General features: G+C 38.9%; 1 protein-coding gene and 1 long non-coding RNA gene across 3 annotated transcripts in view; one reads left to right on the top strand and one right to left on the bottom strand.

Moving 5' to 3' along the window:
* Micu3 (mitochondrial calcium uptake family member 3) overlaps window positions 1–21,456 on the bottom strand; it is a 76,705-nt gene extending 55,249 nt beyond the window's left edge. For both annotated transcript variants that reach the window (XM_021169879.2, XM_029480397.1), the window contains exon 1: window positions 21,043–21,456. In XM_021169879.2, coding sequence (XP_021025538.1) covers window positions 21,043–21,402 — 360 coding nt within the window. In that variant the 5' untranslated portion in view covers window positions 21,403–21,456. The remainder of the gene's footprint in view (window positions 1–21,042) is intronic.
* Window positions 21,451–22,018, top strand: LOC110299916. The gene has a single exon (XR_002378532.2). It is a non-coding gene; the product is annotated as an uncharacterized LOC110299916 (long non-coding RNA).
* The last annotated feature ends 696 nt before the right edge of the window (window positions 22,019–22,714 follow it).

Below are 22,714 nucleotides of genomic sequence, written 5' to 3'. Positions count from 1 at the left end.
GTCCAGGATTTTTATTTTGTTTTTCCATATGAAGGTGATTATTGATTATTCAAGGTCTGTGAAGAACTGTGTTGGAATTTTGATGGGGATTGCATTGAATCTTTAGATTGCTTTTGATAGGATGGCCATTTTTAATATGTTAATTCTAGCAACCCAAGTGCATAGAAGATCTTTCTCTCTTCTGATACTTTCTTCAAAGACTTGAAGTTCTTGTCATATATACAGGTCTTTCTTTCATTTGGTTAGAGTTACTCAAGATACTTTATATTATTTGTAGCTATTGTGAGGGGTGTTGTCTCCCTGCCTGTTTACCCAGCACCTTCGCTGAAGTTGTTTATCAGCTGTAGAAGTTCCTTGGTAGAATTTTTGGGGCCATTTATGTATACTATCCTATTACCTGCAAAGAGCAATACTTTCACTCCTTTCTTTCCAATTTGTATCCCCTTTATTTCCTTTAGTTGTTTTATTGCTTTAGCTACAACTTCAAGCACTATATTGAACAGATGTGGAGAGTGGACAGCCTTGTCCTGTCCCCGATTTTAGTGAAATTGCTTTGAGTTTCTCCTCATTTAATTTGATGTTGGCCATTGGCTTACTGTACAAACAACAAACCTGGTTTCACTGTGGCTCACTAAGAATGAACTAAGAATCAGGGAGCCTGCATAGCTCAGACCTGGGCCTGTGTATATGTTACAGTTGTGTAGCTTGGTATTTTATGGGACTTGTAACAGAGGGAGTAGGGGTTGTTCCTAATACTTTTAGTGCTTCTGAGACTCTTGTCCTTCTACTGGGTTGCCTCATCCAACCTTAGTATGAGGTGAGGTGCCTCATCTTATTGCAACTTAATATGATATGTTTGGTTGATATTCCTGGGAGATCTGCCCTTTTCTGAAGGGAAACAGAACAGCAGACATGGAGGAAAGAAGTGGGGGAGGGGGATGGAGGTGGTGTGGGTTGGAGGGAGGAGAAGTTTTGGTAGGGATGTAATATATCAGAGGATAAATTAAAATAATAAGAAATTTAAAAAGAAAAAAATCATCTCCTTTTCCAATGATTTTAGAGGTATTTTAATCCAGCAACATGGCTGCTCTAGTAAGGGATTATGTTCAAAGACCTTCGAGGTCTCTGTAAACCAGCTGGAATGCAGACATACCCTTTGTACACACTTTTAATCAAACCAAACATTGTAGCTAAGGTTAGGTGGTAGAAGGAAGCAGATTTGAAAGTGATGTCTAATTGAGAGGTAGTTTTTGCCTCAGTTTGACAAACAGGTGGCAGAGAGAACAAGCTAGACACTGTTGAAGAGAGGCAAGCCAGAGAATGAGAAGGGGCCAGAAGATTAGAAGAGATTGCCAAAGTTAGTATGAGGCCAAGCAGAGCAATTTAGTAAAAAGCTGAGAGAAAAAAAAAACAAAACACAAAAACTGGAGTTCGAGCTAGAATAGCTGAGTTAAACCAGCTAGCCAGAGTTCAGAAAGAACTAGAAAAGGGTGAGTTTATTCAGCAGTAAGCCTCTGAGATGACAATTATATAGGAGAATAAAAGTTAATTTTAGAAATGATAGCTGCCTTTTTCAGTTAGTCACTTAAGTCTCAATTTTCAAATATAATAATTAGCTCACCTACAGAGAAAAGAGTTCATTTCTCTGTTACCTATGGATCCAGAAAGGATATTCTAGGACTAGGGTTAAATGTGTGCTCCAGGCAATCTGCTTTCTGCAGTACTCAAACCCAGCACACTGAGTGACTGCCGCAGTCCATCAAGGAGAGGATGAAAGAACTGCAAGAGGCCCAAGTGTGGAGTACGCCTGGTCAGGACGAGCAAAGGTTAACCTGCCTCTGCTCACAATGAGCACAAGAGAGCTTAGTCACTTAGTCACACAAGTGTGACTGATGCTGGCAAATAAAGAGCAATCTATATCGAGATCTAGATCTATCTACTGGGGAAGAAAGAAGAGGTCATGGTTAAGTGTCTTTTATCTGTCACAGTACTTTTTGGAACATCAAGTACTCATGTGTGGGAACACGGTACAAGAATGGAGTTGTGTGAGGAGAATCCTGAGTGTTCACAAGAAAACTCTTAAGAAATAAGACAAAAATCTTGTGATCTCAGTTTCTTCAAATCAAGGAATTGTTCTTGGCAAGAGCTCTCATGCCCCTCCCAGGTGTTCTGGATAGAGGTGAGATTAATTCAGATTATTCATTACAGCTGGCTATTGTTATTTGTTTATGTCCCTTCACAAAGAAAATCCTGTTTTTGCTACATGCAGGTTGCCCTTGTGATTGGACATTACTCAGGTGACTCTTCTTAATCCTCAGTATAAGCTATCTGATGCTCTGACTAAAGCTGGCCACTGCATGAGACTTCAGTCCACCTTATTCCTTAGGTTCTGCCCTGCTCTCCCAGGCTCACTCCACAACTGGAGCAGTAAACACTCATGGAATACAAAGGATGAAGGAGAAAACACTAACAATATATATGGTAAGAGGGACCGAGACTAATTTAATAAGTAATCCCAAACTGCGGTATTCAAAACTCCATGAGGTACTATCTAACTGTCCTCATCAGTCTGCAGGGGACAGAAAGTTTCTGGGCTCACTGGCTGACAGTCTCCACGCACATTTATCACCACGAAGGCTGTGTTCTCCTATCTTCAACAGGGCCACCACAGACTTGAAATTTCATGTGTGCACTTACCTTTCTTCTAGCTTTGTGTTTCCAAATTTCTCAAAATGTTCTTTTGGTTTTTTTGTTTGTTTTCCCATAAACACTGAGATCTGGTTCTCCATACATTCATATTGAGATACTTAATATGCACCTAAGTTTTTTGTTCTTTTTCCAAAAACCTATCTATGTATCTAGAGGAATTTTAACAATAATTAGCATTACTGCCCTATAATTTCTAAAAAATAATTTCAACTAATAACAGCTAAGCAGGCCATGATCTTTGTAGTTTACTCTACAATTAGAAACCTGGGATGTTTCTAAACTAAATCTGGTGACAAGTTGCTATAGTTACCAACCAAAATAACAAGAACACTAAAATTCTGAAAGTTAAATTTCTTTCATCATTGTTAGCCCAATTTCCCTCTGAAAATAAAGTATATTTCAAAATAATGAATAATTTGACAAATATTACCAATTAAGCATAGAACAATGAGAAATGTTTTTAGCTTTACATTGAAATATTCTAAACAGACACTGAAAAAATCTTATAACACTTTTTTTTTAAACACTACAGGAAAACACAGAGAGCAAACATTTAAGAGAAGGCATTGCAGAAGCACGTTCAAACTTTGCAGTTTTGAAACATGAAGTCCAGGCTGACTCTACAGCTAAGGATAATTAGTGAATGCTTGAGCCTCCTTCTTCTGCTTCTCAAATTCACGGAGTACAGAAAGTACCACCACATCTCATTGCCTGTGGTGCTAGAATTTGAACCCAGAGCCTTCTAGAGGAAGTTGGCAAGGCAAGTGCTCTACCAACTGAACTACATCTCTAGTCCCAAAGGATTTTCACATGTAGCAAATTTTTAATTAACTGGAAAATTTCACATTATAGAGATATTATAAAATACCTGTTTAAAACCATTCAAGCACAGGCCTCAAAATTGGCACATGATTTTTTTGTATTAACAAGACCACAGAGTAGAAGATAAAATCATAGACTTGTAGAGTTATCAGAAAATTTAAACTTATCTTTTATATTATTCTAAGAAATTACATCTTATACTTTCTACAAAATAATAACAGTATGACATTCTTTTTCACATTAGCAATAAATACAAATATTTAGGAACTCTCTCTCTAGAAAAAATGTATTTTTCTTTATTATTAAGAATCTGTGAGCTTCACTTCAGGTTCTAATCTTGAGCTTTCTACTCATTAAAAAAAATGGAGAATTTGAGCCGGAGGAGATGGCACAGCAGATAAGAATACATATGCAGGTCTTACAAAAATGAAAACCTGATTTCAAACCCTAGCATCTATATAAAAGCTGGGTGTGGGCTTATGGGCTCCTATAACTGCAAAGCTGGGGATGGGGGCAATTACTGAGGCTTAATGGCCATGTGACTAGCTTCAGGAAACCTTTTGTCAAGGGAATAAAACAGAGCGCTATTAGGACACCCAACTGATGGCATCTCCTAGCCATGGGTATGTGCTCTTGAGCAATATTATGGGTGGGGGTGGAGAGAGCGAGAGAGAATATTTAGTAATAAAAATTCATAATGACCACTTTTAGGTTACTGTGTGTGTATCATCTAAAACAGCGGTTCTCAACCTTCTTAATGCTGTTAGCCTTTAATACAGTTTCTCATATTGTGGTGAACCCCAACCATAAAATTATTTCATTGCTACTTCATATGAATTCAAAATTTATAACTGTAATTTTGCTAGTTATGAACTGCAATGTAAATATTTGATATGCAGGCTATCTGATGTGATTTCCCCAAAGGGGTTGCAACCCACAGCTTGAGAATCATGGTTCTGAAGTCAGGCTGACAGAACTAAGATTTCCTTCCAAAGTAGCAGAAAATTTTTAAAACTGTATTTTTTTTCTGTGCTTTCCAAAAAGAAACAAAAATAATATGTCAATGCAATTATCATCCTGGAATTTCCAAGTGCAGACCTTTGCAAACAATATTTAGACGTTACTTATTACTGGAGTTTAACTAGGGCCTCCAGGCAACAGAGTACATCATTATCCTTCCTATGAATAACAGAAAGCAAAGGTTCACTGCCAAGACAGTCTCCTGTTACTTCAGGTCAGCAATGTGAAAATTTACTCTGTGGTAAGGTCTGGTTTTCCCAGGGAGGCAAGATTAAATCCCAGATAAGAGATTTACTGCCAGACAATTAGAGAAATTAATGCCTACAAGCTGATAATACCATAAAAAGGTAATTTGAAACAATTACTTAGACAGTGAGCATAGCATTCCTTTTATTTTTAGCAATCAAGAAACATAAAAATGAGAATGAAGAATAGTAGGAAAAGTTAATATCATTTGTATTAACCAGATTATTGAGAACAGACATCATTACTAGTTTCCTTTAAAATACTTTGGTTTTATTTAAGTCAAATAATCTAAATTTTCAAAATAAAAAATGTATTCAATTATACATAGGAAGTTGAACATCTGGTAACAGGTTCTATCTGATGCTGGCAACTGTATCAACAGTTTTATAAACATTAAAGAGCAAATAACTTTTTTTTACACTTTATATGCTGTCGGGCAAGAATCTTAAGGGACATAGTCTATTCAAGTAGCTGGAAAAGTTGTTCATGGTAGTACTTTTTCATATGGCTTGAGGCTAATTTAAGCATCTAAGAAGATAAAAGACATAACACTTTCTTAGCTCGATGGGTGGTCCAAAGGTTAAACATCACATTCCCAGTGTGGGAAAATCCCAAAGTACTCAAGGTAAATGTTTTGATGCTTAACCAACATCTCTATATGGAAAAACACAGCTGAAGACAAGCCAGCAGTATATTCCTGGCTGAGATCAGATAAGAATAAAGGTGTTAATAAACAAATGGCCATTTATGAGGGTCTTATGCATGTGGCTGTTTTGTCTGTATGTATGTTAATACACCACTTACATGCCTGATGCCCACAAATGCCTGAAGAGGGCATCAGATCCCTTGGAACAGGAGTTACAGGTGGCTGTGAGGTGCCAAGTAGGTCTAAGAATCAACCCTGGTCCTCTGAATGAGCAGCCAAGGTTCTTAACTGCCAAGCCATCTCTCCAGGGCCATGCTTTTAGTCTCTATCCATATTGCAGTGTGGTAGCTTATTTATAGATTTGTCAAGGACCTTTCTTAATAGCTGATAAGATATAAATGCTTATATAAATAGCTTATAGGATATAAGCCATTCTTAAAAGTAGTGTGAGATCAGGAACTACTGCTTGAAGCTATCTCTTCTTGCCTGCTGAATATCTCCTATTCCTAAAGCTCTCCCTTGCCCTTCAATTTCATGTTTTTCTTTCTCTGTTGACTACTTCCCTCTAAGTATGGCCACTGCACTACTGCTCCCATCTTAGAGAGCTTCTGACTTCCCCAGTTAGCTAACCTCCTTCTCCCGTCTACTTCTTTCCTATCTTTCACAGCAGAGCTATTGGAGAAAGGCGTCCGCATTCCACGTCTCAGATTTCTTCTCCTTCTCCTTTGAACTTAAGCAGGCTCTATCCTCTTCCTTCACTAAATCTGTTTGTCAAGGTTGTCAATGACCTTCTTGTAATTTACTCCGAAGGGCAATTCTCAGTTTTCATCTTACACCTTTTGACAGAGTTAGTAACACCCTTGAAAAAATTTATTTTGTCAAGTTCCCAAACTTCTTTCTTCTGATATCCCTGTCTTAGCAGTTCCTTTTTGGCAATTTCTTTTAACTAAAAATATACTTATTTTCATATGTATAAGTGTTTGTCTGCATGTATGTTTCCATCTTACCACAATTATGGGTTGTGTAGTCCTCATCTCCTTTTAGTTGCTCCTTGTCAGGCATTTGGTCACAGAAACGAGAAACTCAACAAATACATATGTCTTAAAAATACTTTAGTTGACTTCAGAGAATTGTGAAAGCAGAAGACAACTAACTGTATAAAGCATTTTAATCAAGGATATTCCCTGGAACGGGAAATTCCCTTTTAATGACTTATCCTTAATTTTCAGATTCATATATTGCAAACTATTTGACACAGGCTTTCATTAGGTAGACACTGCTGATAGGGAACTTGATTTATAGACAAGGCTGGCCTCAAATTTACAGAGATTCTCCTGTCTCTGCCTCCCAAGTGCTGGGATTAAAGGTGTAGGCTAAGATCCTTGATTATTATAAACTATTCAGTTTTGTGTTTAGCCAATCAATTGAAAGTTAAAAACAGAATGCTCAATTTTTGAACCTCTAGAGCAGAAGATCTCAACCTTCCTAATGCTGTGGCCCTTTAATACAGTTAGTTCCTCCTGCTGTGGTGACTCCCAACCATAAAACGATTTTTGTTGCTGCTTCTTAACTATACTGTTGCCACTGTTATGAATTGTAAAGATATCTGTTTTCCAAAGGTCTCAGGCGATCTCTGTGAAAGGGTCATTGAGCCCCAATGGGGTTGTGACACACTGCTCTAGAAGGACAAAAACCAAGAAAATGGATCCAGTCTATGCCAGGGAATACAAATGAGGGATCATATCTTCCTAAGACAGCAAAACCAAATGTAAACATGTTTCTAATCACAATAAATGAAATAGTGATAAAATGCCTCATTAAAAAAAGAAGCACCTCACAGGGTTAGTAGGATGGCTCAGTAGGACAGGGGGTGCTCTTTATGTACAAGATTCCGAGTATACCCAAATACAGAGAGAGAAGCTCTCATAGTATGCTTTTCAAAAGTCCATACAGTATCCCTTAGGACTGCCACAGCTAAACATGACTGAAAATATCTGAAAATACATGGAATTAAAGGTTAGAAGTATTAAATGTAATGGTGAAAAACTCATAATCAACCATGAAACAAATTGCTATAGATCACAGAGCAACTGTTAAGAGAAATGTATTGTGAATTAAATGAATTCCAAATAAAAAATTCAAAATTGTGATGTTAATACATGTCTATTAAAATGGAAAGAAACCATATAGGGCCTCAATAACAGAATGTATATGTTCATTATTAACACTTTGCATAGAGACTGTGTAAACTGACCATTTATCAGTCTTCACAAAATTACCAACAACATAAAATGTGGAAGTTATATCAGTGTAAGGAAATATTTATACAGTAGATATTCACACTTAAAGTTCATGGATATATAATTCACAGTGCATGAAAATAATAAAACAAACAGAATACAAGAATAGATGGAAGACATAACTAGATCATTTCTAGAAAAGAAACTTTCAGAAGTTCTCTACTGCAATTAATTAAAAGCCCACTAATTAAGTTATTAATTAAAGCTCATGCCTTTAATCCTAACAGTCAGAAAGCAGAGGCAGATGGATTTCTGTGAGTTCAAGGTCAGGCTCGTCTATGTATAAGTTTTAAGCCAGCCCAAGCTACGGAGAAACCTTATCTTAAGATAAAAATAAAAAAATCTCACTACTCACAAATTAACAGGAAAACAGGAAGCAAACTGTGCAAAAATTACTGGACAATATTAAATGAAAGTGGAATATGAAATATGGAAGCCTATTACTAATTGCATATGAAGTCTATCCTGGTAAAACTGCATTTTAAAGGAATATGGACAATGAAACAGATACAGTAGATTTAGGGGTAATATAAAATTAACAAAACATATAGTTGGCAAAAAAGTTAGAGAAAGTTGGTCTTGTTTATAAAAATATATATGTTTATATGCAGAAAAACTAGAAATTTTAAAATGGTCTATTATGTTTAAAAACTCATAACTTTTGTTGAATTTGTTCTCAATTTCAGTTATCAAGTATGTTCTAATTATTGTAACCCCCTCCTCTCAAATTTCCTCAGCACTTCTATTAGGCCCCTCTCCTCTCACAATCCCCTGTCAAATACTCAACTCCCAGTTCTGACACCCTCTGGGTTTAACCAGGATCGTTTGTGTGACCATGGGTTTGCAGACTATTGGAGAATCCAGTGAATACAGCTGAAGATACTCACTGTCCCTACCTTAAAATCCATCAGTAAGCAATACTTAACTCCCTCCAGGAAGAGGTGGGCCATAAGGGCCCCTTTCTAATACATGACTGACTGCCGATGGACTCAGTAATGTGTAAATCCATGACAGACACCCACAGATGCTTGGAGGTTATAAAGTCAATATTCATAGCCTTTCTCCATATTTTCCTGCTCTTGTATTCTTTCCATCTCTCTTCAGCAATGATTCCCTAGCCTTGGAGACAGAGGTATAAATGTCCTTTATTTTGGACTGAGCACTGAACTGTCACTTAAGAATAGTGTGCTATCTTTTATAAAAATATATTTTTTTATTTTTGAGATTATAATTACATCAATATATTATCTTTTAACAAGCAAGTAGAAAATGTGTTAGTCTTTTTGAAAAAAGGGTTAACAGTCTATAGAGGTCATCACCAGGGTCATACAGACAGCAAATCAATCTAGGACTTGAAGTCGGGTGTTCTGACACCAATTCAATCTATTACACAACTTGGTATATTGGAATAAAAGTGCACTGCTTTTGCAATCCCTCAGGCTTATGTTCAAATGTCAGCTTCACAACTTTCTATTTAGGTAACCTTGGGAAAAATACTTAATCTCTCTGAACTTTAGCTTTAAAACAGATAAATACCAAGCCTATAAACTATAAAGACTAAGCAAAAAAGTAGGAAGAATGCTTCTTTCTCTGATAGTCATTCTATCCATTCTATTAGTCGCCGTTAATTAGCCATTCTATTCATTGGCTAATTCTGGAAACAGTCTAGATGTTCAGCTCCATGCCTCTGGTTTGACTAAGTCTTTGTGTTGCTGTAGGTTCAATGCGCTCATTCTGTTTGTCCATGGTTATTCCAAATACCCTGCCCTGCATGTCCTTGTGCTTCTCATCTGCCTTAAGGTCTACCACTTTTCTTTCAGTCTCACTTAGTTCCAAATGTCCAGATACACAATATGGTGATTTTACTACTTGGGAGTCATGGCTAGCTTTCCAAGGCAAAATCTTTAGCTACACACTCACCGTGGCCACAAAGGACTGGCTATACAATGCCTCCACTGTGGTTTGAAGAGGAAGATACTCCCCACGCCCTTAGACCTATGTGGTGAAGGCTTGGTCTCCAGCTGGTGTCACTATTTTAGGAGGAGGTGTTGTTAACTGTAGGAGGTGGGGCCAAATGAAGGAAGTCAGTCCCTGGAGAGTGTTCCTGCAGTGTGTCTTATTCCCAGGCCTCTGTTCTGACCTCAACTGCCTCCTTTCAGCTCGGACATGAATAGTAACCGCTTGCGCGTGCTTATGCTCCTAAGGCCATGGTGTTCTGCCTATGGTGGTTCTCCTTATGGGGAAGGAGCCCAGGCCATCTACAGAAATCTGTGAACCCCAGAGCCAAATGAATCTAACTTTTGCATATATTTTGCTGACAGGTACAAAAACTAATAATAGGCTCCAAGAAAGATTTTATAGGCTGAAATTAAAAGAAAGGAACACAGATATATCATCAGTGTTTACACTATTTTCCTCCAAGTAAATCACCCTGAACTTATCACTATATTACTCAGTATGAGCTGTCAAACAACAACAACAACAACAAGCACATACTAATCAGCCTAAACAACAGAGATTAGTTTCTAATGGTTCTGGAGATGGAAAATATGAGAACAAGGTGCAGGCACAGGGTCCTCTCACTGTTTTCCAGATACCCACTTTCTTGTTCTGTTCTCCCAAGGTCAAGAGGTGAGATGATGCTATTTCTGCGCCACAGTTACCCTTGATTGTTACTTATTACACTCAAGGTTAGAGCTTCAAGATGGATTTGTGGAGGACACCAATATTCAGTACATACATCAAGCAACTCATCTGCCCCACCCCCACTTCTCTACACTCTCATGCAAGCTTTATAAATGTTCCAGCAGGTCATTCTTACCAAGTGGGCATTTCACTCTGTGGAACACTGAATGTTTTAGATCACCTGCAAACAAACAAGACAGTTCTTAAGATCAGATCCAGAATCCTTAGCTACTAGACAGCCTTTAGTGTGTCAATGGAACTGTATGCTTCTTTGTCCTATGCCAAGTTTACCTAGCCAACAACCTCTCTTGAAATTCCTGAAGCTGGGCTGGTGAGATGGCTCAGTGGTTAAGAGCACCAACTGCTCTTCTGAAGGTCCTGAGTTCAAATCCCAGCAACCACATGGTGGCTCACAACCACCCGTAATGAGATCTGATGTCCTCTTCTGGTGCATCTGAAGACAGCTACAGTGTACTTACATATAATAAATAAATCTAAAATAAAAAAAAAGAAGAAATTCCTGAAGCCTCATGTTGGAAAGGAGTCTCCTCCATGACTGCATTGACCAAATGGCACCCCATTGGTAGGATTTCAAACTGCCAGTCCAAGGATGCCAGTCTTTTTGTCTTCTAACCTTGGCTCAGCATCTGGAGATTCTGCAACTACTGAGAAGACCCAAATTCTGACCCAAGGGGAAGGTTTTCCTTCCACCTTTGCTTACGTCTGGATTATTCTTTCAAACTTTAATCTCTTCTTCATAGCTAACCCCTCACAGTGGTCATTTTGTATAACGACAATAGTGGACACACTTGACATTTGTGGCTGTTTACAGAGCAGTACTGGGTAGTAATGACTTGTAAATGCAAGTCCATCAGTTGTAACAAGTACATCGCCATGCTGCCAGATACTGGGAGGAAGGGAGCCTACATGTGTAGGTGCGTGGGAACTCTATACTTTCTGTGCCAATTTAAAACTGTTTTTAAAAGTCCATTTTTTTCTTAAAGAAGGAGGAAAATTCTGTCAATCTTGCTCTTAAAAATACAGCACACACAGGGAGTATGTATTTCTATAAAATAGTGTATGACACAAAATTAATTTTTAATTTTGAATGATAAATATATAACTTTTTAACTCTTAAGTTTAGAAAAACTACACAAAAGCATATAAGAAAAATACATAAATAATTAAAAGGTATAAAAATAAAAATAATGCTCATGTTTTTCCTTACAGAACTCACTGAAAAACAGTATTTATTGTTTTGGTTTTATACTCCACTAGGGACTGAGTACATGGCCTTGTACATGCTACACATATAATGCTCCCATCTCTTCCCAGATTCTTCCCATCTCCTTATTCCAGACTGGTGGAAACTGAAGATATAAAAGGGTAGTCACCATACTGTGCACTGGAGGAAAAGTTGTTTCTTCTTGAGAGTGTTCGTCATGAAAAATTCTATTGTCCAACCAAACCTAGTTTCTCTGCTTCTTAAGCATGTGTCTGGAGTACATTTCTCAATCTCTTATACTTAGATATAGCCATATTATTAAATTTAGAAAATGTAAAATCAATGGAAGGAATATATATCATTACCAGGCTGGATTCATAAAATATCTTCATCTATGTTCCTTTCCTTAAAATATTGTAACTATTTATGATGGCATCATTCTGATTAATCTTGCAAGCTGACTGTTAAAAAACAAAACAAAAACAAACAAAAAAACCAAAGACCTCACCTATCACTCTGGGTGCCTGAAACATGAAACATGGAGAAGCCTTGTTAACTATATACCTACCTACCAAAAGAGGTCACACTAATAAACTTCTATTGAGTTAATCCACTAAAGGTATAATTGTTATTGCAAACTGACCTACGCTAATACAGGGATTTTGAAAATTATAGTGCATATTAACTTGACTGTCTTAGGAATGATATTAATGTCTTAATGGGAAACAAAATGAAATCAGATAACATACTCAGGGTTCTCTGTTATCGGTGGTGGTAAATTCCTTTTCATGAGTCCTTTGGTCATTTGAGCATTGTTATCTTCATTTACCTGTAGCCCCTCATTATACACTCTGCACACTTGTTCTGTCTGAATCTTGTAGTACATTTTCTGCTATTCCAAGACTTCTTTGTGTATTTCCCCTTCTGGGTTTTACTTTTGTTTTAAAAACCAGCAAGACATATTCCTCTGCTGGGCGTGGTGGCGCATGCCTTTAATCCCAGTACTTTGGAGGCAGAGGCAGGCGAATTTCTGAGTTCGAGGTCAGCCTGGTCTACAGAGTGAGTTCCAGGACAGCCAGGACTACTCAGAGAAACCCTGTCTCAAAAAAACAAAAAACAACAACAAACAAACAAAAGACATATTCCTCTAAATATTTTTAAGTTTTACTTATTACATGTAGGACCCTAATATACTTGAACTGGATTCTGATCATATCATGAAAAAGAGAAATTTATTTATTTATGTTTACCACATAGAGGATTTTAATAATGTTGTATAAATTTGCATAAAATAATTGTTCCACATTTAGGATAGGCCCTGTTTCACTCTCTTTCTTAATCTACTAAGAACTGTGTTCACATGACAAAGACAAGTCCTATGTCATTGTCAGATGTGTAAGAGCATAGGAAAAGTTTAGGTGACTATGGATAAGTATAATAACTTGTAATAGGGTGAAGCTATCTTAAATTGAATTGGGGCAAGTACCTTCTACCTTAACCTTTCTAGAGAACAAAATACTATGAAGATCTTAGTCAATACACTGTATCAACTACACACATATCATGATAATGAAAAAGTAGAAAACAATAGAATGACTTAAAATTCTTAAACATACATGTTCAACCTGGGATATTCAGGATAGGAAATAGAACATGTTTTATATTCCAAATTTTAGGGAAGAAGTTTGAGCACTGAGCTGTCTAAAGGAGAATTTGGAATATGAAAAACATGGGTTTTACTTTTCCAATTGAAAAAAAGAACTTGCAAGCAAATACTACTACTACTGTATAAGCATGACTACTGCTTATCAAATAATACAGCACCAAAAGTCTACATCAATACATCATAGAATATAGGGGGGTAAACTGAATTCCACAAAAAAAGCCACACCTATTGTTGAAGATTCTGCAAGGCTGACAATATAGAAATTCATCATTGTGGAGAGTTGGAATGTCACAAAACCAGAGCCAATTTATCTTGGGCTCACTTTTATCTCTGACATAGCTATTAATTGTCTACCCACTTCTGACCTAGTATTCTGTGACTATCACTTGAAATTTGGGGGATGTATTAACTTAACATCAGCCTTCTTCCACCTAAATGTGATGAATGTCATCAGATGACATGTAAAACCTAGAGCGTAGATTTTGTGCCTCTCTGTATTCCATCTGGTATTCCCACCAACTCTTTGAAAGGCACCTTTCTTTTGTTCTTTAGCAATAGAACTGTCAGTTTCATGAATGAAACTACTACCATGTTAGAACATGGTGGGTGGGGAAGCTTAATGCTGTCCCCTAGAGCACAGCCACTCATATTTGGCTCCTGAATAACCTATCTTCTTCCTTTAGGGGTGAGAGCTGTGTTTTTACATCCACAGGAAAAAAAAAACAAAAAAACAAAACGGTTCCAGAAAAAGAAAATAACATGTTTGTAAAATTCTGCTATAGTTCACTAGATGATTTCTTTAATGCCAGATAATGAAATAAGTAGAATTTATTTGACTTTTAGACGTTTTCTCAAACACAACTGTTTACAGGATACAGTTATTATTCAAATTCTCAGTGTCTGGCACAATTATAATACAGTCTAAATTTTGTAGACAAACCCAGACAATCAAGTTTAAACAAACAAAAAAAAACTGTACTATACTATGAATTAGATACATCTTCTATGCAAATTAATAGGTATAAATTATTACATCACAGGTATAAATTATTAGACCAGATTCTTAAGGTTTCTGCACTCAATAAAAACAACAACATGAAAATCTATCAACTAGAATAGCAAAGGCTGTGATCCTGTTAAATGCTGCATTTCAGACAGAAGTGAAAAAAAAGTCATCATTTAAAAAAATCATAGTTAACACTGTAAATATGAATCACGAGAGACAAAAAGATTCTGCAAGTGTTCTTTCTTGGAGTTGGGGACAAAATATAGGTCTTAGGTGTGTTAATAAGCACTCTACCAATGAGCTAAATTCCAACCCCCAAAGACTGCCATACAGCGACTCTCTACCCTCCCCCAAATCTGTTTCTTGGTGTGCACATTTTGCTCTCAGAATGGTATTACCTCCTATTTCATATAGTAAGCACAAGACATTAGTCAAGAACTTCTTTTCCTTGCTAATAAATAGTCATATAGTCTATTTCCCCCTCAACCCCCCCATTAGAAAGGAAATGGTCCACACCCTGCACTACTTAAGAGTAAATTCCCCACTTTAATATCCACTTCCATTTGTCTGCTTGGCAACAAACGAACCTCTGTTTCAGTTTAATCTTTTACATCTTTTTCAGCATTTAAACATAGTTCAGAGTCTCTCATCTAAATGAAATGAATTCAGTTCTTTGATAGCATCCTTTCTTCACCATTACTCTCAGGTGTCACCCAAGGTATTGCCAAATGTCACTCATGCTCCTACCGTTTGGATAACTGGTTTGTAGTTCCTACTTCTCCCCTGAGCCGATGTCTGGGGTTTGCTTTTCATCTTATGAGTTTTAGTACTTGATGATTCCCAACTTAATTTCTATCACAAAGACACTGAGATTCTGACCTATGTATCCAACTGGAAATTTGTCCTTCATCTTAATCCTCATTCCACTCTTCAATATTGATTTTATTTTATTGGTGGTGATACTGGGTTAGAAAACCAGGGCCTACAAAGCACTAGGCAAGGACTCTGCTACAATACTATCTACCAGCCCTCATTTCCCTCTGTAACTAATAATTCCTATTCAGTTTTCAAGTGCCATTGTAAGGCTACTTCTTCCAGGAAGACACATTTTCAGGTGTGGTGTCTGGGGTATATGTCTTTCCTGTGTGGTCTCATGATACATTCTATTTTTCCCATCACATCAGGTTAGCATGTCATATTCTGTGTTTTCACCATATTATAAACTGAGAACATATATGCATTTATTTCATTTATCACCAAATTGCTAGCACCTATTTAAAATTTTCAAATGCATTTATTTTTGATATAGGACCTTGCCATATAGCTCAAGCTGAGCTCAAAGTCACTATATTGCCCAGGCTGTAGAAAATTTTCCTGTCTCTACCTTCCCAAACCTAACATGACAGATGTACATTACCATACTTGTCCCTAGTAAGTATTCTATGAATAAACTATTTAAATGAACAATGGCCAGATTGATATATTTTTATACTTCCAAATGGAACATGAAACAGAAATCTTGATATTATATCCATGAAATAAAAAAAAAGCAAAGGAATAATGGTATAATAGTTTAAAAAATATTAAGCACTTATTGACGGAGACAATAAATCATAATAGAAGATGTAATTTGCCTGCCTAAGGTCCTGGGTATGATCTCCAGCATCATCAAAATAAATAAAATAAAAAACAATTATTTACACAGACTTATGTCCATTGCCATAAATGATCACCTTTAGAAAATGTATTATCTTTTAGCATGTCAAGGATAATTAACATGTTGCATGTTATTTTAAAAAGAGAAAAACAGAAAGTGAGGGGACGGTCGTCGTTTCAATGTGAACTATCACCCATATGCCTCTGTTCTGAAGACATCTTCCCAAGTTGGTGGTGCTCTTTAAGGAACCCAAGGAGTCTTTATGAGGTCAGGTGAGTGTGTGTTTGCGGGTGTCACTGAAGTAGCCTAGAAGTTTCCTCCTGGCTGTTTCATAGTGCACTGTCTCCACATGTTTATGTGCTGTGAACCAGCTGCTCTGTATGCTTTGTCTGCCATGATAGCTTGAAAACGTTCAAAACTTTGAGCCAAAATAAATCTCTGCTAGCTTAATTTTTTAATGTCAGATTGTATGATCAAAGAGATGCAGAAGTAACTAATTAGGGATGAAAGGAGCCACTTGCTGACAGAATTACTAAATTGATAGCTATTATGAGCAGGTGGTGAACAGTTTCAATATATAATTTTACACATATATCCATCTCAAAACAAGAAAAACATAAAAGCATTTAATGAAATACTAATGCTGAGAAACTAAATATATTTACAAAGAACATCACTTTATCATATGCTTAGTGATGAAAAAATAAGTATACACATTTTGTACCTATTGCAAAAATCCCTATAATTACTCTGTCCATACCTTCCAATGCTATAATAACTTAAATTTCTAGTTATTAGTCCTCATGGATATGTGGCACAGCATGGGATTTGTCTGCTCAGGGGCCTGGGCGAAACCTCAGGCATATACTATAGCATACTTTGGCAACAGCCATTGTCAACTTTCATGAGGTGATACACAATGGGCTTTAATTTGCACTAACTTCCATATGCAAAATAGTACCCAAAATTAAGGCTCAGAAAACTAAGAAGTGACTCTGGGAACTAAAACAGACCTTCATGGAAGATTAGAGCTGAACATCCTGCCATAGGTGATCTCACTTGAGTCATCCATATGACCTCTCATAAACTCCAAGGTCAAAGCCGCCCTGAGGATGAGATCCTGGAACAGATAACATCCTGAAAATGATGGGAATTAAGGTTCAAAAGCCGAGATACCTTTTTTGTACAACTATACAGGTTTACAATGTATTCTACCGTTTCGTGTTCATCACTAATTTTTAAAACTATTTTCACTTAAATAATTTTAAACTATTCCTTTGAAGATCACTACATCTGGAGGAAAGGGTCAGCAAGAATGACAACAGGCCCAATATCTGCTGTCTCTCATCTACCAATAAAACTTGATTTACACATATTCACCCTGAAATATTCACAGTGTGCGTGTTCCAATGTTGAGGCTGGGTGTCTGTTATATACAGAAAAAAAAAAAAAGTGGTTTGAATTTTCCCAAAGAAGTGATTTAGAATGTAACCTCAACTGGAATTAGAAACTGGACACTGTTTCTTCTTGAAATATGCCTTAACTTAATAATTTAAGTTTGTAAAGGAAAAAGAGAAAATTTGGTAGAGAAGGTAAATTAGCTCAACGTAATTATTCTACAAAGTCTATGTGAGTGACTTGTCTGGTGCTATTCTAGTGTTGTAGTTTGAATGAAAATGGCTCAGTGGGCTTTGGCAGATGGCACTATCCGGAGGCATAGCCTTGCTGGGGAAAGTGTGGCTTTGTTGGAGGAAGTGTGTCACTAGAGGGTGCGCTTTGAGGTCTCAGAAGCTCAAGCCAGGCCTAGTGGCCCCGAGTTCTCTTCCCACTGGCTGTGGAGTGGATCACTCTTTGTCAGTACTATGTCTCCATGCCACCATGCTTCCTACTATGACAACAATAACCTAATCCTCCGACCCGTAACCATCCCAAACTAAATGTTTCCCTTTGTAAGAGTTGCTGTGCTCATGATATCTCTTCACAGCAACAAAACCTTAACTAAGACAGATAGGATACTGACAAAAAACAAGCTAGAGGCAAACAGGGGCTATTTGGGCTTAAGGTTCCAGTCCATCACTGTGGGAAAGGCCTGTAGCAGGAGGACCAAACTAGTCTGGCAGGAAGCAAAGCGATCATATTTCATATGCCTGCAGGAAGTAGAGAGAGAATGGGAAGTAGGGCTAGATTATAAATCTACTCTGTCCAGTAGACATACTTCCTCCAGCAAAGCACTAGCATCTGCAGACCTATAAACTTCCCAAACAACGCTTCTAGCTAGGGGCCAATTATTCAAACAAATGAGGCTGTTGAGGAAATTTCATATTCAAACTTACATATTATATATTCATGTAATATATATAATACATGTTATATACATTATATGTGTTATATATTACATATACTATACATGTGCATGTGTCATATATGTATGTAAAAATACTATGTGATGCATAAATATCTAAATGCAATAAAGTATAGGGTTAATATAATTATTTTAATGATTTCAATTGTCCTCTTTAACCTTTAGGTAGAATATATTCACTTCTTTAAGGTTATTAAAGATAAATTACAGAGTCTCCAAGAGGATAGCTATTTTTCCTTAAGACAGTCCTGCCCTATGATGGTTGATGTTGGTTATCAACTTGAAAGGACCCCAAACTACCTAGGGGGACAAATCTCTGAGCATATTTCCCAGGGAGTTTCTTGACTGGATCAGGTGGGTTGGCAAAGATCTAGCCCAACTATGGGTGACACACTGGACTGGACTGCAAACAGCCTGCAAACAGTGAGCTGAGCACGAGCATCCATCTCTCTGTACATCCTGACTGTGGATGTCAGGTGACCAGCGCCTTACATGCCTGTGGTCATGATGGCTACCCCCTGATACTATGAGTCAAGATAAAACTCTCCTCCCTTCAACTGTTCCTGTCAGGTACTACTCATGGCAACTATGATACAGCTAATACAAATCCCAAATCTGCATGGATCTGGAAGAATAAATGTTTCTTCCTCTAGGTTATATACCAAACCTAGACTTCTACAAGTGAACATGTCTTTTTCTAGCCATGCTGAAGCCTGGTTATAATGCCCAGTGGATGCATTTTAAAAAGACACAAATTAGCATTAGGATGTCAGGCTTAAATTCAGACCCTCTTTCCAGAGGGTCTTTCCAGAGAAGAAAAAGAGAACAGAAATAGTGTAAGAAACATACTATGAACCTTTCTGACATGAATTTCCACAATGAAAGGTCTTTTGTCATGAAAGCACCTAGTACAAGCATGAAAAAATGTTCAAGCCAAAGCTCATTATCGTGAAAATTCCAATATTCGGATAATAACAGGACAATAACACGTTTTACAGAAGGAAAAACTATCACATGCAAAAGGTATGACAACTATGATGTTGAAGCAGAGACTGGGACGGGAAAGACAGGGGATGTTAGTGTCAGTTTATTTCTAAAACATCACATAGAAAATCGTATGCAGATGAAACAATGCTAATGTAGTAAATACTACTAGACAATAAAGGACCCAGGGAGGCTAGTCTGTGATAGACCACTATGCAGCATTCATGATGTCCTGGACTTGGTCACTAGTAACAAAAAGAAACAAAAACACAAAATAAATGAGTAAAGGCAAAACGGACAAACATTTACTACACAGGAGGCGGTCCATTCTGTTCCAGATCTATTAACTTAGTTAACGCCCACAGCGTTGTTGAGTCAGAGTCTAGCTTTCTGAGCACACTCATGGAACCACGTGATCCAGTCTCTCCAATCTAAAGGTAACGTTCATTTTTAAAAGGGAGGAAAGAAAACACTATTTGCATGTTCCCTACCTCGTTAATCTGTTTCCAGACCAACTCCAGTTGACTAAAAGTTCTCACGTGGTCAATCAAAAGACAAATGTCATGCTACTCTCCTAAGCCACAAAATAGCAGGTGTGTATGTATGGGGTTGAAGGCGGACAGTGTTTGCTAGGACTTGATTATTTATTTGTATAAAAGTACTTTACACAGCGTGCGTGTCATTTATCACTAAGCAAAGGTGCATAGCAGAGATTCCCTAACCTAAACGCACTGCCAACCTGCATCCAAAACATACACAAGAAGCTGGGTACTTGTACATGGTCACTACAGACCTACATACAGGAGAAAAAAGTACAAAATTTCATTAAGGTTAAAAAGGGGCACTATTTCACCCAATCTTGTCATATCCTTTTAGTCTTGATGTAGAAATATTCCCTAGGCTAATTCTCGAAGTCATTTACATGACAATTAAATAGAGAACAGTGTGTGTTGGGGGTGGGGAGAGGGGTAGGGGGACACGGGACACATCTCTTACTCTTCTTGCCTTAACAGTCTTTACCTTATATCAGAACTACATTGTAGCTCAACGTTTTTATATGATGGTTCTGCAGTTAGCTTCACTCTGAGTTTCCCACCTTTCATGACCTCTCTTGTGGTTTGTTCTAGCCTATCACGTCAGGGATTCTGGGTTTATTTAAAGAAAGAGAAAGAGAGGTGTACTACTTTTGAGTAACGTTTCCCTTCCCAGTATGGCAACACCTCTCTTGGGACTGCTGTACACTAATGAGGCAGACTCCGATATCTAAAGATGCCTTCAGAATGCATCCAGCACTCGCTTCCAGGAATATTTGCTCTTGTTGTCTTTCTCTCACTCATCACTTACTTCTTCGTGTTTATGCCTGTCAAGTCCTTTAGTTGTGTGTCGTGAGGTGGGGTGGGGTGTCTGGTTTGTATTTGGTTGCTCGACGGTAGCTGCAGCAACCAGAACGGTGTTGAGGCATGAGTGACAGCATCATCTTCATCTCTCCCTGAGCATCCTAGTGCATAGAGATGCGCCTGGTGTGGATCTACGCGGCTCACTGGAGGTTCCTCACTCTCTGTTACAGGAGCTCACAGTGCTTCCACAACCTCCACTGTCAAGTGTCAGTCAAGTGTCACCGCGACCCCCAAGCCCTCCCTGGGCAGGTGGGACACCTGGCAGCCCAACCCTCTGGCGTCACCTGCGCGGTGCGCGCACGCGCTCAGGCACTTACCGTCTCCTTGGCAGCAGCCACCGGGATGGGCAGCAGTCCCCTGCCGCGGGGCGGGTCCTCGAGTTCCGGGGCCGCTAGCTCCGAGGGGTCGGCTCTGGGGTCCCCATACAGCTGGTAGCACAAAAGACCGACCAGTCCCCCGCCCGCCGCCGCTGCGATGCTCAGCTCGCCCCAGCGTCGCCGCCGCCACGCCGCCTCCGCGACGGCCCCCTCGTCCTCCTCCCGGCAGGAGAAGGGCCGGCCGGACATCCCGGGAGCCGTCCCCGCAGGCCGCCCCCACGGTGAGAGGAAGGGCTGCTGAGGGGAGAGCGCCGGCGACAGCCGAGGCGGCGGCCACAGGAGCCTCCGCAGCGCAGCCATAGCGGGAGCTGCGGGCCGAGCCGAGGGGACGGAGGGGGGGCGGGAGGGGCGGGCTGAAATCTCGCGAGATGTCGGCGCGGTGCTGGAGCTCGGAGCGACCGGCGGTCCTCCGTAGCCCGGGCGGTGCTTCCCCGAGAGTAGCCGTGGGATGCAGCGCACGGGGGAGAGACGCTCCAAAGCTTCCCAAGTCCAGGCTGTTCTCCTTCCTGCTTCCTCAGCCCAGCCACGCCGTCGTAGAGGACGGCGCCCGTAACCACGGCAACGGGCAAGTGACCCCCCCCCCCAACCCTGGGGAACCGCTGGGAGGCGGAACTCCAGGAGCCGAGGCTGCGGGGTGACCCGGCGCCCCTCCGAGACAGGCCGCGCTGCTCTCGGTGCCCTGCTCGGTGCCGAATCCTCGGATGCTCGGAGCGCTTTGTGGTTGCGTGCAGACCGTTGCTTCAATCATAAAGACTGCAGTTCTGAATGAATATTTTTGGACTCCATAAGGCTGGCTTCTGGACTTTGGGCAAGGACAGGCTAATGATTTATAGTTAGTGTTAATATTTTTTAGGAAATACTAGTATGTTTATGTGACATTACTCAGTTCAATAAAACCGTCAAATATGTGAAACAACGGATTTTCATCATTCTTATGACTCAATTGTGTGTGTGGGTGACTGATGGTATAAATGTAATTGAGAAGTGCAGTGTGCCCTCTTTTATGCACATTATACATTGTGTGTGCATAGTGACACGTTGCCAGCGTCAGCTTTACTGACTGAGTTATGCCTGCTTTGCTCTGTGTGGAACGGTGCCAGGAACCCCTGAAAAGTTTCAGATCTAGAAGGATAGTCAGCAACATCCAATAGTTTGTTTGGTTTTCTGGCCTATATACTACTATGTCTGTCCCTCACCCCTTATCTGCAAGTAACCTATTATATATGCTGTGTTACATTTTGCTTTAATAGAGGTTAATAGAGTTTTACTTCCTTAAAGCTACTAAAAATGGTAAAAAATGTCTGTGACATATAAGGACAGTATCTATTTTAGGTTATCTTTCACAGAAGCCTGTTAATTCCACTAGCATGACTTATGGCAGCTCCATACTTTCCCAGGATTTTTTTTTTTTTTTTGTCGTCTCTGATTTCAAACATTTTTAGGCATTTACTTCCCTAAGTATGTATAAGTGTGTGTGTATGTGTGTGTGTGTGTGTGTGGCGATGTGTGTACCATAGGTCCTCTAAACTTGTCTTTGACCTGAGCACAATTTCCTGGTATTTTTATAATATTCCAACATGGACTATTACCAGAAATCTTGGACAGACTAGAT

The sequence above is a fragment of the Mus caroli genome, chromosome 8 (assembly GCF_900094665.2).
Source record: "Mus caroli chromosome 8, CAROLI_EIJ_v1.1, whole genome shotgun sequence".
NCBI classification, from domain to species: Eukaryota; Metazoa; Chordata; class Mammalia; order Rodentia; family Muridae; genus Mus; species Mus caroli.
Note: the sequence above shows the minus strand (reverse complement) of the source record. Positions and strands in the feature narration are given on the sequence as shown.